This window comes from Poecilia reticulata, chromosome 2 (assembly GCF_904066995.2).
Source record: "Poecilia reticulata chromosome 2, P_reticulata-male-v2, whole genome shotgun sequence".
NCBI lineage: Eukaryota > Metazoa > Chordata > Actinopteri > Cyprinodontiformes > Poeciliidae > Poecilia > Poecilia reticulata.
The window spans coordinates 44,844,084-44,859,549 of NC_088831.1; the positions used below are offsets into that span (position 1 = coordinate 44,844,084).

The window sequence follows — 15,466 nt, forward strand, 5'->3', positions numbered from 1 at the left end:
ATCAAATATGGCAACTGATTAGGTTAAAGATTATTTTCCTATCTAATACCAACTAGAGTTAAAACTTTACAAGATCCATGCAGAAATTCTATCTTAAATCATTTCAGTTTGTATTGTAATAATCTTCACACCACTTTCCTAAGATCCCAGTAATAATCACCCAAAGAAGCATATAAAGTTTGACTTTTGGGATTTTTCTCCAGTCAACAAAAGAAACCGACTCTTCAAAAGTAAAATACACCAAAATAAGACTCCAACATGTTGATTTGTACTGCTTTTTAATGTTTTTATCAACCTGAAATGATAAAATGCATACCATGTAGCAAACCAAAATCAACAAAGCTCTTTACAGAAATCGTAGCTCATTCATACACTCTACAGTCCAGACAAATCTGGACTCTTAGCTCAAAGTCCTTTTACTTCAATAATTGTTTTGGAAGCAAAAACCGACGTTTTTAAATTTTTTTCTTGTTGCATAAGCCGAGTCGAGCATCTATAAACTACCGACGGGCCTGGTTTGAGTAAAACTGGATGCTGTGTAGAGATTAGTCTGCAGCATTACGGTTACAGTTGAGCGCGCAAGCCCCCCAGCTAATAAATACATTCTAGATACAAAAACCCTGTAAGTGCTGCATTTTTAAAAAATTTATCATAAGGCTCCAAATACGTCTAATCAATCATCCTGCTGCCAACCAGTTCTTAATTTCTCAGAGTTGATTTCTCATCCAACACAGTTAAAACACTGAATTAGAATCTGTTGTAGTTCTTGTTCTGCACCACTCGAGGGCAGTAGTGTCTCATTTAACCTGACTGGGAGGATTTGGGTTTTCGATGTGGCGTCTGCAGACGAAGAGTCCGGTTGAATCAGTTCTCATCCTGAAATCTTTCCTGTCTTTTGGGAATATGAGGAGGTTTAAATTTGTTAGTCAATGCATCAATGGAGCTTAATTGGGTTGAGATTTTGGGTTTGCATTGGGCCCAGTGCTTGTATAGGCCTCAGTCCTGATATGCTGTGGTCTGTTGTGTTATTGGAGTGTGTGAGCTCTGGACGACCTCGTTTAACATCTTTATGTCCTACATGTTCTGGTCTAGATGCAATTGCATTAATTTTCACAACCTTGCGCTTCTTTATCCTGGTTTTTGCTTTGTATAGGCCAAGGCATTGAGGGTTCTGGACGGTCAGCAGTGACCTTTTATGTCGCTAAGCTCCATGAAACAATTCTAGACGTTTACGTCTTCTTAAATGATCCGCAGTCAGGTCAGACCGTTCCTCCTGGATGGTTAAGGTCGTGGTGACCCATTGTGGTCAGTGAGTGGACCCAGTTTTACATTACAGGTAAAGAGATTCTGACCTGTTCATCATGGCTGCTGCTTCATTGGGTTTTAAGAGATTAAACGGACTCTGAGGGATCAGAATGAAACCCATATTGGACCGGACCTCTATGCCATCCCACATAGGTACTGAATGTGGATGATGTACTTTCTAGGCAGGTTCAAGGCAACAAATCATTTGTTTCTGGCTTCACTTTAGATCAACTCCAATTTGGACTTCAATAATATTCTTTGATACAAAATATTTCCCCAATAAAACAAAAAACAAGAGTGTTAAAAGAAAACAAAACGTGAAAAACATTCAAAACGACAGTGATGCACTTTAAAAGCACACGCTTTACAACTTCTCAGCCATCTTCTCTGTTTTTAGTAATGTATACTTTATAATACAGGTATACAAGTTAAAATGAAGCAAAAAAATAAATATCTTAAACCAATGGAAGTTTATATATAGAACTCATATATATCTATAGGTATAGCTTACTTTCGGGTAGGGTGAGCGTTCCGACTCGTTTCCACAGACAAAAACCCGAGAGCCGTAAAGAACGATCAGCTCTGAGCCTTTCAGTCGTGAGCTAAATGCTGCGATGGTGGCGGACGTGAAGCGAGGGCACAGTGACGGTCATCAGCTTCAGTCCTGCATCTTTAAGACATCGTGGATATTTTTTTTTTCAAAGCTTTAGAAAACAAACGCCAGATGTCGTCTACTAGTCCTACTCCAAAATAAAAAGCCATTCAGAATATTTACAGACCCCCACCAGCTGCAGAATGTCCAACAGTTTCATGTAAGACAGCAGTGGTGCAGGATTGACCTACAGTATCAGTACATACAGACAGAAACTTGGGTGTTTTGGATTAAGCAGCCATATTTGTTTTACAAAAGAATACTTGTGACCCTCCCTTGGCGGTGCACGGCTCACACCCTGGACTACCTTTGTTAAATCTTTGGTTGAGCAGTCTGAAAGATAAACAATCCACCTTCACACAACTTCACTTCCTCCTTAAAAAACAACATAAAAATGTTAATATTTGCACACAATCATTCCCTCTTCCCTGGAGGCTTAATTACCCCCCATCCCACCGTCAAACACAGCTACCCCCCATCTGTCACTTCCTCCGCTCTGTTCTGAAGCCCGACTGAGAACAACCACACGTCTTAAAGGAGACAGAGCAAGAAAAAAGGGCGACATCGAAGAAGAAATGAAAAGCAACCAAAGGTTTTAAAGGAACCGGGCCAAGAGGGAGGGAGGTTCAGCCCGCTCCTCATCGGGTCTGCGAGGCAATTATCTTCGACACAAAGTTGACGATGGCGCTGGCCGGCTGGTCCGGGTCCAACTCCGCAAAGATGTGGCTGACGTTGTCCGTTGTGCTTCCCTGCTTCCGCGCCACAAATCCAAAGAACCTGAAAAGAAAGAAGATTTAAAGAGGAGGAAGGTCGGATTGGGCGGGAAACGCTGCTGATGGAGCGGTCACTCACTTGGCCGGGCCGCCCTCAGGTTTGCTCCATCTGGAAGGGTAAAAGATACACAAGTTAGGGATTTTTTTTCTCATGTTTTCCCTGGACACACAGTGAAATGCAGAGTAATGATGAAAAATGAAGCTCTAGTCACAACTAAAGCTTCTTTACATTCCTCTAAGGAAACTAAATTGCAATTTTAAAATCCTTCTGATCTTTCAAAGGTTTTACTCCCAAAAATGCTTACAAATCTGCAATCCCTTCATTTTCTAACAGATTTAAAACTAGATTGTAATTAACACCGTATTTACAATTGTTAGTCATCTTGGCCTAAATATTTTTGTTGCAAAAGAAAATTGTGGAGGGCACATTTCCTCTAATTTGCTAATAGTGAGCTAATATTTCATCCAGTGCGTTTGCTAACTTTGATCGCGTTGAGCACACTTGGCTTTCGCAAAATATTTTTACAAATAAATTCTAAACAGTAATTTACTTGGCTGTTTTATGAACTTTCATTAGACATTTATACACGCTCTTATTTTGAAGTCACAGCAGTTTTGTTTCCTCTCAAGTTTTCTTCAAATAAAACATGGACAGAAGAGAACAAGATATAAACATAAATACTAAAGGTGTTATACAACATGTAAATTATAATGTCAAATTAAATTGATTCTTGAGGGTTGTAGTCTTTCAAGGGCAAATATTTGCATTGAAGTTTGATATGGTGTGTTGATAGAGCACTTTAGGGTTAGTGAAACTGATGTTTCACTAGTTAACATTAGCACATAGCATGCTATGTGAGTAGCACAGCTAACGTTTCAGTTGGCGGTGCCCACCAGTGCATGTCGGATTTGTTGGAAATTCTCCACCAATCCAGTTTTTAGAGAGAAAAGTTGGTTATAGTAGCCTAGCAACTGCTTTAGTTTTGTTTCACATTTTGCTTTGATACATGCAACAAGAAAAGGGTTGAACACCAAAGAAATCATGACTAGATTTATGTCTGACTTACTTCCTGTCCTGAGGGTCTGTATTGCAGAAAGTGACGGTGTTGGCGGGATAGTGGCGTCGGAAAAAAAGCCTGGAAAAGAGGAAAAATCATGCTTACAAATGTTGCTGTGGAAAGTTTCTACCAGAATGTTTTGGTCATTTTGAGTTTATTCACCTAAACATTATCTAAACAACACTCAGTCTGTATCTGAGAATGTGTGGTTAGGTAGTCTGAATTTAGTTCATTTTGCAGCGTCATGTATCTGGTAAGGACAGGCCTAAAGATAAAACCGAAACTTTGCGTTACTCTGACTGGTGTCAGAATGGGGAGGATGTTTCCGACTTACTTCCTCTGGTTGTCTGTGAGCGTGATGCCCTGGGAAGACACCTTGAAGTGCACAACGGTGGCGGTGGGGGGCGAAGCAGCAGCCAGCGTCTCAGAAATGGCCTTGGCAACAGCCTGGGGACCCGTCAGGGACTCCATCTCCACCGAGTTGATATAGAGAACGTTGCATGCTGGGAAGAGAGAGAAATCACCCCAGATGGATCAAACGTGTTGAGCAGGATCACCTCTGTTCATGCAGAAAAGGTTTTAATGTGGATCATGCTTCAGGAAGGAATCTGGGAGTTTGAGGAGGAAAATCATTCCACAGAAAGGTTACTGAGGAGATGCTGGACGCTGCTGTTAAGAACATAGACCAACATGTAAGATGCACATTCCAGATGTGAAAATGGCTTTACCATGGGACTCAGCTGGGGCCCTCTGCACTGAGATAACAAGGAGTCAGGTTGTGAGAATCTAATCGCTGCCTCTGACACCAGATAACTGAACTTTCAACAGCAGAATTAGATGCTTTTAGATGTGTTACCTGCTCCTTGTTTCAGCCTTTCAGCTAGCGGGTTTGTAGCTGTGACCTCTGGAGTTTCTTCCATCAGATCTACAGAAAGCACATTTACAACCTTAAAAACCCCCAAAGCAATGCTTCTAAACGGAGTGGAAGGTCAATCAATACCTGTGGTAGGGATGAGGAGTTTGCAGGGGAGCGCCAGAGGTGTGATGGCATGCTGGTAGACCAAAGCAGAGAGACAACCTGCCAGACAGAAAAACAACTTTCAATTAATCTTTCATACTCAAAGTAGCCTCAACTCGTGAGAGAAAATCAGGAGACATTTAGTCAATAATCACCAAAAGTCTCTCGAAAGGATGCAGCACTCTTGAAATAGCTAATATGTCAAGGTGTGATCACAGAACCATCAAATGTTTGGGGTCAAATAGTCAACAGGTTCACAAGAAGCGGATTGAGAGAAAAAGACACAAATGACTTGCAAAGGATTTGAGAAGAATCAAGCCTGAAGCTACCAGGAATCCATCTGCCATAGTCGATATCTGCCACCTACTTGGAGGAACTAGAGTACAAGATGTTCAGAGCTCACCTGACCAACAAGAATCTGAAGCATCTAGACTGGGTCAAGAAATGTCTGAAGAGAGATTCTAAAAAGGCTTTATGGATGAAGTGAGAGAGACTCTTGAAGGACCAGATGGATGGTCCTGTTGGTGGATCAGTAACAGGCACAGAGGTCCACTTCCTGCTAGGAAGGGTGAGTTGGGGCACGGTTCTGGTATTATTAAAGAGCTGATTGGACCTTTTTGGATTGAAGATGGCCTCGAAATTAACTTCAGAACCTGCTGCTAGTTTCTAGAAGACATTTTCTTCAAACAGTGGTTCAGGAAATCAAAGATATTGGTTTCATGCAGGACAGTTTTCAATCATCCAAGTAGCCAGTCGAGGTTTTATAGATAAAACTGTTAACGTGGCTCCCTTGCTCTAATGACCTGAAACCATTGAAAACAGCCCACATTTTTAATTATTAAGACAACATTTTAATAAGTTAGAGAAAAGCGGATGTGTACTTATGTTTAACTTGTCTAATTGTACAAAGATGCCTGCTGATGTTCTGCTTACCAAAATAAGGCTCATTAGGGCAGCCTTTCAGCTTCACTCCTTTAGGACTGCTCTCAATCAGGAAGTGCCTCACCAGCTCGTTGGTGATGTCACCTGCATGGCACAGAACAACCGATTAACATCGAACCAGTTCTCAGTTCTTTGTTGTCACGATATTATCTCGACCTTAACTGGGGCCAAGTCAAGACAACAGCGGCTGCATTACATAATCCTCCTACCTTTCTTGCTCTGGTGCACAGAGGGTGGAGGGGACGCCACCTTCATGGCCAAGCCGTACGCCCCTCTGAACGAGTGGCTGTCTCTGATGACGAAGGCTCCTGGCTCTCTGTCTTTCAGCAGGTTGATGGCTGTAATCACACAGCATATTTACGAATCAGAGGAAGTGTGGATATTGAGAGTAACATTTTGTCGTCTGGGCCCTGGGACCGCCTTCAGATGGTCAACCAGCCAATCACTGTGCCTCTGTAGAGCTCCACTGATAATGTATAGACAACTTGTATACAAGATAATCTCTGATTATTCAATTTCCAGACACTGTTCTGGTATAAACCTTCTGAAACACTGTTTCTCAACTCCATTCATCACGCCCCCCTGTCCTGCATGTTTCAGGTATTTCCTTGCTTCAGACCAGCTGATTTCAATCGATGACTGATTAACAGGCGTTTGCTGAACTGCAATCAGTTGAGTGAGGCACATTGAAGCAGGGAAACCTCTAAAACATGTAGGACGGTGTGCCTTGAGGACCAGGGTTGGGAAACACTGTTTTAGAACAGTATATCATGAGATTAATGTCCAGATTTTGATTTGCATGGATTTTTAAAGAATAATGGGCAAAACGATGAGCTTTGTTCCAGCAGATGGAGTAACAGGAACATGACAACACTAGGGTCACTACTCTGGTTTAATATTTTTAACAAAAAAAAAAAAACAGATTGTTGTAATTTCTCAATTTAATCTCTTAGCCATAGCAAAGTGGTGACACTAACTAGATTTGAGTGCTAACATTTAAAGATAGGAAGAAGCTAAAAAGCTCTAAAATGATGCAAATTAAAAAAAATGAAGAAGTAAGCCACGGGCTTAGTCTCCAGCATGACGACTTGTTTCAGACACTCAGGAGACGAGCTTTAGTCCTTACTGGCTCACTTCTGCACATGTGACAGTTTAAGAGAGATGAATCAGATATTCAGTAATTCTCTACATATGCTGTGGTTTTCACTCTTTGGGACTGCACTAAATATAAACTGCATGTGCCTGATGTCATTGCAGTTGTGCACAATTTCAAGATGATGCAATATAATGCAAGGGAGAAAATGCATGCAGGATGGCTGGTGGCAACTGACCCAAACCAAAGACCACATGCATATTCATTATTTCTACAAAACGATGTTACAGGGTCACTGATATTATGTCCATCATCTCAGAGTGAAAGCCATGAAGATTTAACCATCTGTGCAGCATTAAATGAAAACATAACACCTTCTAAAAGTATGTGAACATCCCAGCATTAACCAAGCCTAAAGAACACAAGATAAACTGTAAATGACTCCTTACTTGAATCATAATGCCAAACAAAAAAAGGAATTTTGAAGTGGTCCGGCCAGTGTCCAGGTTTATGTTTGGTGGGGGAAACCAAGGGTGCATTCGCAGCAGCTCTGGTTCTGTTCGAATGCAATGCCAAGTGGACTGGGGATTGCTCCAAAAGCAGGAAGCGGACCACAGTGCAGTACAGAATGGCTAAATACAACCAACACAGATGTGTGTATCAAGCGCTAGCAGGAGAAATGGCTTGTGGTCTTGCACCAAAGACAAAAGCGAAATCCTACAATCAATAAAATCTGACACCACTCCTTTTTTATTATCAGTTAGTGAAGAAGGAGGTTGTGCTCAGTGTCGGAGGTTTTCGTATCGTTTCCTTCAGAGTTTTGTGGTGCAGCGCCCCCACAGGAGAGGAGATAAACGGATTTCTTAAAGGGTGTGGTTTGTTTGATACAAGGCAGTGTAAAAGTGAACCATACCTGCTGAAATGTCAATATATGTTGCAACTTTGGTCAACAAACACAGTGCCCTAGACAATCAGGCTTAAAAACACCCTAAAAGATAAGTTCATATCAAGAACGACTTTTCCACCGGTGAGGTTTGAGTTCGTAACCGGGGTTGGTGCTAGTGCCAGTTCCTCACCGCTTCTATGAAGAAGACATGAAGGAGGCATCCTGATCAACCTGATTACTTCAACTGATTACTTTTTGCTCCCCTCAGATGCTGAAGACAACAGAACCATAGATGGTAACCTGAGATTAACAGATAGTCCTTTCCTTCATAACTACACCTTCAGATACAGTTCATAAACACAAAACACTCCAACCCACAATAGGAACAAGACAAATTTGTTCTGAAAATGTGGATACAGCCAGAGCTTTGGGCATACAAAGAGAGAATAGCCCTTGAAAGAAATAATTTCACCCCACACAAAATACCTCAAGGGACCTGTTTAGTGATCCTCCTCCAGATCCACAAAGTACACATGGTCAAGACAACCGAACAATAATTTATTTAAGTTAAAGATCTGGTCAAATATCCCGAAGCCAGGATTAAAATCCACACTCCTCCTTCTGAACGTGAGGAACCTCTTTTCCAACAACATGTTACCCCACGGAGGCTGAAAATGTGAACTCGAACAGTCTAAAAGCAGCGTACCTTGCTCCCTGGAGATGTCCGGCTTGTACCAGAACTTGGTCGTGTCCTGAACAAATTTAACATTCAGCTTGGTCTCCGGACTTCCATCTGCAGTAAAAATAAAACTAAGATGAGAACCTTTGTTTGTGAAAGATGTGATATGATGATATACAGTTATAGAAAAATGCTTGAAGGTTCTTTGATCACATTATAAATCTTGTCTTGAGGACAGTGCTTTCTCTAAATGTATGTTCTTACCATGCATATTGAACCGTGAAAAGTCTGAGAGGGTGTGGAAGTAGCCAGGAGTACTCCCTCCACTCACTGGGGACATAATCTTCCCATTTAGCGTCCCATAGGACGGTGCTCCATTTGGTCTATCGCCACTCGACATGCGTCTCTTCTCTGGGAGCTGTGGCTGGAAGCCTTGGGCTGGGCTACCCTGCCTGAAACCTACACTCATCCCCATCGTCCCCCCATCCGAGTAGCCAGCAGGGGAAATGGGAAAGGAGGGAGTGGGTGGCCCCTGATATCCAGAAGAGCTACTCTGCCTCGACAAGTTCCCATGTCTTTCATCTGGTGTGGTGTAACCACTGTGCATGGGGTGACGATCTAAACTGGGGCTTCTCTGGGACATTTGTGTAACAGATGGATGACAGCCCAACACTGGGCTTCCTTGAGGGTGTGTGACAGATGGCTGTCGGCTAAGCACAGGACTGCTCTGAATGGGCTGACCCAGGGAGGGCTGCCGGCTGAGGATTGGACTGTGCTGAGAAGTCTGTCTGCTGAGAACTGGACTGCTCTGTGTTCCGTGAGGCAGATGACGACCAAGGATTGGACTGCCACCAAGATCTGCCATTACTACCTCAAAGTCGTTAGATGGGGGTTTTTGACCTGTCTGGATGAATCCATCTTGTTTGACACTGAAGTTCTGCTGGAGGACGGGATTATAGTTTGAGCTGTGGATGTTCGGTTGTAGCTGGAGACTTTCATGGCCATGTGTGGTCTTTGAGGGCTCTGAGAGAGGTGGGCTGGGATCAGAGCCTGGGTAGCTTCCCAGTAGGCTGCTAGGACCAAGATAGGACAGTGTTGGGGTTGTAGATCCAAAGTAGGAGGAGGTTGGAGAGCAGGAGTCCAGGTAAGGAGAAGTGGATGGATTTAGGTCTTGATTTGATGGCGTGCGAGTAGGGTACAAACTCTCCGGAGGGTGTGAGTGGAACCCAGAATCAACAGTCGGTTGGGAGGGAGTGCTAATGCTGCTTTCTGCTTGGAGATCTCTACAATTGAGGGAAGAAATCTGTTAGTTGGGTTGTATGGGTCGCATTTGCCTGGTGTATGAATGTAGCCTTAGTTCGAGGACCAGGAGTTGTAACTGACTCACCCCTGTGAGTCCTGGATGGGACTGCTGCTGGATAAAGGTGGGTTCAGTGTATGAGTGGTTGGGCTTGGACCTCGCTGCTGACTCTTGATGTCTCCAGGTGGACTAAGGCTCCGAGGTGATGTTGGTGGCTGTCCGCCTACCACCGCTGACCTCGCCACAGACTCCACATAGCTTCTTGGGCCTTGATTTAAAAAAGAAGAGTGTAAGATTTAAATGCATAGCCTCATGCTGTGCATTGTTGATGATTGGTTTCTGATTTGTGTTTTTATATATTTTTTTCCCTTGAGCAAGAGATTAATGCAATGGAACAATCAGATCAAAGGAAAAGGAACTAATAGCGAATGCTCCTTTTTAAAAAAGAAAAAAAAACGATGAGTAACTGATGATGCTGACGAGGACAACTGAGACGGATCTTAAAGGGCGCATCACCACCATCACCTGTCAGAAAACCTACAAACCTTTTAAAATAAGACAAATAAAGGTTGTTTTTAAAATCCAGTCAGTTTTTTTGAAACACATTTACCTTTTTGATAGATGCCCATTAAAACAAAATGGCATTACTATATATATCAACAAAGATTCGTTTCCTGGAACTGAACGAAGGCACACACATTTCTCTGTAGACGAAAAAACTTTCTCAAAGCCGGGATCAAGTGGATGTGTGCCCTCTTATTGGAGGAAGTGAAAGGATAGAGGGAGCACGTCCAGGAAATGAGGAGCTCTATGGAAGTAAACGGAAACTGGACAATGGGAATTCCTATGAAGGAACGAACCAAAGCTTGAGGGATAAAAACGCAACACAATAAAATGCAGCTACATCAGATGTAGAGACGGACGCAGCTATTCACAAGAATTAAGTCTAACCGGAAAAAACATCCATGATAAAAATGAGCTGTTGCAGCATGTTTCTGTAACTGAGCCAGATTTTTCAAGTCTGGTTTGTTTGGGGAGGTGTGAATGGTCCACCTACAAAAATAGGTGGTCTTGACTCAGCCGAAGTGAACTCTAGTGCAATTCTAAGGCACATGTGAATGCCAAGCGGAGCAGAAACTGTTGTTTTCATGTCGTTTCCTTCAGTGGTTCTTGGTGCAGCACCCCCACAGGTGAGCGGGTAAACTGGTTGCTTGGTTTGACTCTGTGCAATGTGAAAGAGAAACCGCAGCAGCTAAAAATGGAACAAATTGCAGTTTTGGTCCCCAATAAAACTGAGTCTGACTGTCGGGTGTGAAAACACCCTGAATCTCTGGGTAAGGTTTTGGTCTGTTTTGTTTCTTTTGACTTCTTCCTCCTCATGGAGTGAATCACTATATTAACCTTCACTTTATGAACTCCCATTCAAAGTGCAGACTATGACTTCTTTTGTCATGGTTGGGTGTTTTTTCTGTTTTTGCATCGATACCCAAGTTTTGTGTTTTAAAATTAACGTTGACACTCTGTGATACTTTCAAGTGTGTTTCAATTCAGACAGGTGTTTTTGGTGGGGGTTAATGAACCTGTCCTGAGCCATTAGCCTGAACAGAAGTTATAAAAGTGATGATAAACGCCTTTTAAGATGAATGAGGTGGCTACTGATTATGAGCTTGAGTGCCAGCAAAGATCTCTAATCCTTACCTTCCTCCCTTTCACTGCTCTCATCATCTGTTTGGCATCATTGGAGATAACCAGAAACAACATATTGTGAAGAACAACATGATGTAGGAATCCACAGTTGTAGTAATGGTGGTGTCATCTTTCTTGGAGCTTACAGCTCTAAGCAGATCAACATCCCATCCTTTTGATTTAAACATTTTCATTGTTTCTTCAGATGACCTGAAGGTCTTATTACAGTGATTAGGAGGCCACTGCACAGTAATCCCTGACCTATGACCCCAAAGACATCTTGATGGTTTCAGGACCAACCTGAGCCTGTTTGGTTGAGGAGGATTTCTGCCGGGTTGTGAGGCTTCAAGCCCAGGGCTGACAGGGGAGTCTTGGCAAGACCAGGAGGAGAGCGACCTGGAGGGAAACGGGGCAGTTAGCACCACACAAAGAGAGACTTACAGCCATGCTGACAGCTGCTACCTGTTGACCGTATGACTTACAAACTGTGGTTTCATTTAGGATGCTATTTTTTATCTCTGTCAACTCCTAGAAATGTGATTTGAACAACCAACCAGGTAAGGAACTGTCAGCATGTCTGGGTGGTACAAAGACGGACATGTTCATGTGGGAGTTCCCATGCTTCATGCTCTGATGGAGGGTCAAAACATGCATGTGACCAATCTCAGTCAAACTCTGACCCAACCTGACTTCTAGTTGAACAAGGTGCATTAAAGCAGAGCTGAGCTGAACCTATGAAGAACCTCTGATTACAGGTTTTGGGGTCTTTGCCTGTCTGGACCCATGAAGCAAATCAGGCATTAAAGATACGTAAACACATCCAAGTTAAAACTGAAATAAACTGAAATAAAGTCAAAGATTTTTTTATGTCTTAGCCTCTGATCATAAAAGGTTAACATAATAATGCAATACCTGCTTGCTCCTTTTGATTGACACTTTTTTCCTACCAGTTAAAACTAAGAAATAGGATTTACAGACTCATACATTATCAGTTAAACAACTTTTATAAAGATGTATGAAACTACAGGCTCTCCCATACTTCATCCAAAGCGTTGAAATCAGTTCCATGATAAAAGCTGCATTATCTTGTACCGTCTTCCTTTCCTCCTCGTCTCTCGTCACCAGACTTGAGCTCTGTGCAAAATGTGGAATTTGTCCAGAAGTTTGTTGCCATGTTTTATGCTGATTTTTGCCCTGATGGTAATGTTACTATTTCACTTCCACTGATCCTCTTCTACTATCCGGTTTTTGTGTCTGCAGGCAACATGAATAGTTTTTAGGAGCATTTATCAGACATGGTGATAAATTACATGGTAATTTGTATGGATATTCACACAATACCTACAAAAAGATTGTCAAAATGGCTAAAAAACTCTTGAATGAAAATAGCAGTGTCATTGTCGATGGAAGAGAAGAAAGGTGGCATTTACTCCTGGAAGCCCCAGGGTGACCCCAGGTGGTCTGCGTCTTGTATGTAAGGTGTGAGTAATATGAACATCCTGCAACCATGTGACCGCACGTCCACTGTTCAGCTTTGAATGAAGTACGGGAGAGACTCGACTCGATGCAACAACTAAACACTGGTGAAATCATGTCTCTGGGAAAAGGTTTTATTCCTGCTCAATCACTGAGATGATTCACCATTTTTCATGCCAAAAAGGTAACAATGAAAGAATCAGGTTGCGCAGGGAAACAGGGCAGCAATGGGAACTCAGTCACAGGAGCAGGGAGAGCAGCAGCTGCTGAGAGTTTGGTTTGTAAAAACATCATTTCAGTTTTCACTGGAAGCTTTGACTGCTCTGCAGTCTCATCACAGTGCTGCTCTCGAGTGATTTTCACGCCAAAGCCGTGCAGGGCTGTGATGAGTGATGGGCAGGGAGACACTCAGGAGCAGAACAGGGTTCAGGGATCAGTATGGCTGACGGGTTGGGACGGTGGGACTCTCATCGAGTGCCGTGCGTCCTCCACTTACCAAAGAATCGCAATCAATTTTTTGAAACCCCACCTTTTGGTCATAGATGGTACGAGTGTGGAGAGACATGAAGACTGAAGCACCTTCAGCATCTACTATTGAGAACAGACTGCACTGATCCGCAAACTTTCAACAAGATTGGCTGGGGAATTGGGCATTTTTACTTCTACACTGCATTTTGTGTCAAGCTGAGAAAACTAAGTGTTCTTGAGAACAGCATTTCCTGTTTAGGAGGATGTAAAGACAACAGCAGAGGAACTGAGCTGTGTAACTAAAAACTAGGCATGCAGTTGTAATTAAGCTAAATTGGGTCCAAAACGCATCACTTGCATTCGACTCGCCAATTTTTTCCTGACGAAGACTCAACCACAGCAGTCTCTCTACGGAGATCGAGTATTTGCGAGAGAACTGGAAAATTGCACCAGCATAAACACAAGTCAGTTTGGCAGTGAGCTCTAAGCTGCTTGAAGATCGCCGTGTCTCTCTTTACTTTATTTTGGTAATTCTGAGCTCCGACCATGGGTAAGTACACTGCTTTTTTCGGCGAGTAAAAGATTTAAATTTGTATATCCCCCCAAAGTGCACATGTTTTATTTTGCCACCGTGTCTCACTCATGACATTCCCCTCAATTTGCTGTGACCAAAATAGACCCCAGGGCTATCTTGGTCCCTTGGCGATGCGGTCATGGAGGAATCTCCATGTGACCCCGTTTTAATTGGTGACTACATCATCCAACCTGACTTCCTGTTGGATCAGGCACCAAAATGGATGCGGTGTGCTTTGGCCTCTAGGCTACGTTCATATAACAGGTGAAGGCCACCCATAGCCCATCTCTGCCTGGCACTCTGAGTGACCCAATTCAAATCTATTAACCCTAAAAAATTGGATTTATGCCACTTTTATATGCGGTACAAATCAGATACCTATCCGATAATCATGTTTCATTTTATCTGACGCTGACGTGTTACATGTATTGTCAAACTACACCAGAAGAATCCAGACACAATAAATCTGAACACAAACGATGGCTGAAGTAAGCAGTGCTGACTCTTTGGATGGAGCTAATCGACAGAAAGACAGTGAGCTACTTCAACTATTTGGGATAAATTGATCCATAATGGAAAATCAATCCATAGATGGCGGCATCCATTGTTGCTTCCATAAACAGAAGTCTGATTACGTTCAATTAGTAGAATGAACAAACACGCAACAAAGTCATAATGGAGCATCAACACCTGCTGTGTGAACATAAACTGAGACGAAGCTGAAATCCAATGAAGGAACATGATTCCTGCATGTTTTTCAGAGGTCATCTTGGCAAAAGGTCAACTAGAACAGAACTTGATAAACTGAAAAAAGTTATTAAGACAACATGACCCATAAGACACTAATAGAAAGAAGAGTTTAAACATCTAAATTGAATGGTCACATTTTTTTTATCAGCATCATAATCCTTCAAATCTTCTTTCCTGTTTTTTCATGTGGGGGAAATCTCAAGAAGAAAAGTTGGTTGTAATTTAACTTGTATTTTAAAAATGATCAATCATGTATGAATTACACGAGTAAGTCAAAGCTCCACAGTGCCATCTGTCAGCCAGAGGGGGGACTTACACAGATTGAAGTAAGGGGTTTGCGGTGAGACGGGGAAGGCCGGGGTTTGGGGTAACGCCTCACCACCAGCTGTGGGTGTCGGACTGATGGGGCCTCCCTCCATCTCCTCAAAGGCCTCCCGGTAGCTGTGCATGTTTTTCTGTAGAGGCGGGAAAAAACCCAGTCAGAAAACAATGACTTTACATGTTTTGATGCTTCTGGAGCAGGTTTTCTACCTCCTTGGGCCGTCCCCCCGGGTTCATGGCTATGGCGCTGACGAACTCTGGAGAAACGCACCGGACTGGAGAACGAACAGGCGCATCTGGGGACAGCGCGTCATCAGAGTGTCCCTCACTGGTGATGCGACGTCGGGGAAGGATTGTCGGTTCATCTGAAGGTGCTGAACGGGCCTGGACCCCTGAGGTGACGTATAAATGAGGGTTAAAGGTCAAAGATGAGAAATGCCTGATGGTCCGAGCAAACCATCCTTTCATATACAACATGCACGCTG

The 15,466-nt window shown here is 42.9% G+C and overlaps 1 protein-coding gene across 18 annotated transcripts in view; it reads right to left on the minus strand.

Moving 5' to 3' along the window:
* Positions 1 to 261: 261 nt before the first annotated feature.
* Positions 262 to 15,466, minus strand: part of tns1b (tensin 1b) — a 126,660-nt gene continuing 111,455 nt past the window's right edge. For 10 of the 18 annotated variants that reach the window (XM_081604722.1, XM_081604727.1, XM_081604721.1 and 7 more), the window contains 16 exons: positions 15,192 to 15,373; positions 14,977 to 15,115; positions 11,693 to 11,788; positions 11,405 to 11,431; positions 9,794 to 9,974; positions 8,671 to 9,689; positions 8,434 to 8,520; positions 5,958 to 6,086; positions 5,740 to 5,832; positions 4,789 to 4,866; positions 4,645 to 4,713; positions 4,517 to 4,543; positions 4,123 to 4,291; positions 3,798 to 3,866; positions 2,810 to 2,839; positions 262 to 2,734 (listed from right to left, as the gene is read on the minus strand). In XM_081604722.1, coding sequence (XP_081460848.1) covers positions 2,596 to 2,734; positions 2,810 to 2,839; positions 3,798 to 3,866; positions 4,123 to 4,291; positions 4,517 to 4,543; positions 4,645 to 4,713; positions 4,789 to 4,866; positions 5,740 to 5,832; positions 5,958 to 6,086; positions 8,434 to 8,520; positions 8,671 to 9,689; positions 9,794 to 9,974; positions 11,405 to 11,431; positions 11,693 to 11,788; positions 14,977 to 15,115; positions 15,192 to 15,373 — 2,534 coding nt within the window. In that variant the 3' untranslated portion in view covers positions 262 to 2,595. The remainder of the gene's footprint in view (positions 2,735 to 2,809; positions 2,840 to 3,797; positions 3,867 to 4,122; positions 4,292 to 4,516; positions 4,544 to 4,644; positions 4,714 to 4,788; positions 4,867 to 5,739; positions 5,833 to 5,957; positions 6,087 to 8,433; positions 8,521 to 8,670; positions 9,690 to 9,793; positions 9,975 to 11,404; positions 11,432 to 11,692; positions 11,789 to 14,976; positions 15,116 to 15,191; positions 15,374 to 15,466) is intronic. The other 8 variants (XM_081604728.1, XM_081604733.1, XM_081604738.1 and 5 more) reach the window with 4 other exon arrangements.